At 37.6% G+C, this 2,936-nt stretch overlaps 1 protein-coding gene across 1 annotated transcript in view; it reads left to right on the forward strand.

The window, feature by feature from the left end:
• LOC106873892 (adenosine deaminase 2) overlaps window positions 1-2,936 on the forward strand; it is a 43,679-nt gene that overhangs the window by 26,085 nt on the left and 14,658 nt on the right. Inside the window, exons 5-6 of the mRNA XM_014921417.2 lie at window positions 226-313; window positions 1,028-1,189. Coding sequence (XP_014776903.1) covers window positions 226-313; window positions 1,028-1,189 — 250 coding nt within the window. The remainder of the gene's footprint in view (window positions 1-225; window positions 314-1,027; window positions 1,190-2,936) is intronic.

A 2,936-nucleotide genomic window follows, 5' to 3' on the forward strand; every position in this document is an offset into this window, starting at 1 on the left:
TATATAGGAAATGTCTACTGAAGCTTGACAATTGTTACAAAGAGCTATGACTAATACATATTGAGTCATTGAGTTCGCTTTTTTTTTAAGCGACAGTTAGACGCGTTTTAAGCACAAGGTGTTTTATTCAAGCAGTGATATAATTACCGTTTCTATCCAGTGGTTTCTGTCATCTTGTGGGAAGATCTTTTATTCCTCCTTCGGAAAATTTCTTGTCTTAACTAGCAAAACATTCTTCCAGGAGTATTTTTTACATCATCTTCAGAGTTGAAGGTGTCTGTCCAAAGAATAAATTTTGAAGAGACTGAAACAGGTGGGAATCTGAAGGTGCAAAATTGAGTAAATATAGAAGGTGCGGCAAAATTTCCAAGCCAAGCCGCATTAACTTTTACCGCATCTACAAAATAAGTGTGCGATCTCGCATTGTCGTTTTAAAAAATACAATGGCTTTACGTTTAGTAAATGCTGGACGCTTCGGGTGGTTCGTTGCATTTAATTTGTCCTGCTAGTCACAGTACACATCCGAATTAATGGTCCTGTCTGTGGGAAGAAGCTCGTAAGAAACAGTACCCTTCCAGCCCCAACAAAGTGCAAGCATAACCTCCTTCGTGTGAAGTCCTGCTTAGGTGGTTGTTTGTGATGATTCGCCACGCTTCCCCATGGTCATTTGCGCTTCACATTGTCATAGACAATCCATTTTCACCCTGTCACTATTCTCTCAAAAAAGAATTGTTTTCTTCCCGTTTCTGTAGCGAACTGCAGCGAGAAATACTTTGGACGAGGTTAGCCTCATTCAGTTAATGTGGGACCAAAATATCGAGCTGAGGTGAACACTTGACTTGAATATTCGGAGGATATCTATGATCATCCTGGTCATATAACAGTGGTTGTGCTGCTGTTAATCTCAGTTGGCCAGATTGAGGTGCATCTTGAACCGAAAAATCTCCCGGTCGAAATTTTGAGAACCACTTCTTGCACACGTGCTGTAACAACATTCTCTCTGTACGCAACTCATGTCTTCTTGCAGGTTTCTGCCCACTTTCTTGCCTTAAAAAGTATGAAGTGTCAATAATGTTCATTTTGGCACTCAATTTTCTGAATGATGCCAAACAAACAAAATGCAACCTGTCTCATCGCAAGTTCGCGTCGAACTATGTTGAAGTGTCAAGTATCTACCGAGTGCGCATGTGTAAGGGGCAGACTGAAGTTAGCTACGTATTTGAGTACGTGAAGTTTAATGTCAACAAAAATCGAACGGACATTTTAGCCAACACAATAAATTGAAGCAATGGAAATATTGGTTTCAAATGTTGGCACAAGGCCAGCAATTTCGGGTAAGGGTTAAGTCGATTACATCGACCCCAGTATCCATCTGGTACTTATTTTATCGATCCCGAAAGGGATGAAGGGCTAAGTGGACCGCGGCGGAATTTGAACTCAGCTAAGCATTTTTCTTGGCGTGCTAACAATTCTGCCAGCTCGCCGCCTTAAGCAATGGAAATATTGAGAACTTAAGTAGAAGGAAATTGTTATTTCGCCAGAATATAGAAAAGCTAATCTATAAAATATCAGAGTGGGAGCGGGGTAGAATATTTAGTTTTGTCTCCTGTGACGTAGAGTGAGTTTTGACCGGGTTGTGAGTTTCGGAGCCCAATGGCCCGCCCCGAAACTTAAATGTATCATCCTTTCGTCTATGTCAGAATTCTGCAAAGTCAATATTGACCCCTGGGTCATTAAATACATGAAACGATTTCGAGCGCTAAGGAGACTGAATTATTAGTTAACTGAACCTGGAAGAGCGCCTTCATTTAAGGCTAAAACTCATTAACTTTCAACCAAATATTGATACAATAGCTAATATTCACCAAACACATTTCACATTAAATATTCCAATTATATCAATATAATATGACTAAATTTTTATTGTTCTTTATCAATTTGGATAAGTGTTTTCATTTAATTTCTTTAAATATTTCTTCTTAAAAAAACCGGAATTGCACAAAAGAGCGAGGGAATTATTGTTTTCAAATCAAGATATTTTTTAGAAATTATACTTTTTAATTATATTTTAGAAACTTATTTCATGCAGATCGATAAAATAATCAAAGATTCCCTGAAGAGGTCAATAGGACAGGAAACGTTTGCCGACCCCTGGCCTACGTCAAACACGCGTATATAAAATGGCCGCTCTATGCGGTTCACATCTCGTACATCTCACTTTACACCATTGTTTCACTTCCGCTCTATGTTCTGTGTCCATACTTCTGGGGCTAATAACACACCTTTTCTCCCTAGAGATGGAAAGATTCAGTTAAAACGTTTGTACGTGAATTTATTTCATTCTCATGAGAATACCTACTTCATGAATGAAAAATATAAAGAATGTTGAAATTACTTTACAATGACTAATTTTCTTTTGGTATTATTGAACAAACATCTACTATTGAGTGACATTTTTATTTCCTTATCAACATAGACCGACCGGCGTCCCGGGTGATTATTTCAGTCACAAAATCCCGACCTTATGCTTCCTAGGGTTCATGACAAACCTCAAGTCGTGACAAACAACAAATAGGACTATTTTTTACAATACACTATATTGCCATGAAAAATGATGGCTTACTTCCTATTGATTTGTTACGTGATGAAGTGTCTCTTGCAGGTGTAAATTTATTATCAGGGGTTTGTCATCAGGCTATCTTTTGGGAACCGCCCAACACAGGTAATTTATCGTTGTAGATATGTCACTTAATGGCAAAAGCATGTTCGTCTATAACAAAAGAAAATCTATAGTCATCCTCAGATAATTTTATGCTTTTTTTTTTTCATTCGACAAACTTAGAATATTCTCACGAGAATATTTCTACGCACTAAACATTTTAACTGTCTCATAAAACATAATGTAAGTTATTCATGACAACTTAGCGAAACAATTG

The sequence above is a fragment of the Octopus bimaculoides genome, chromosome 7, assembly GCF_001194135.2.
Source record: "Octopus bimaculoides isolate UCB-OBI-ISO-001 chromosome 7, ASM119413v2, whole genome shotgun sequence".
NCBI classification, from domain to species: Eukaryota; Metazoa; Mollusca; class Cephalopoda; order Octopoda; family Octopodidae; genus Octopus; species Octopus bimaculoides.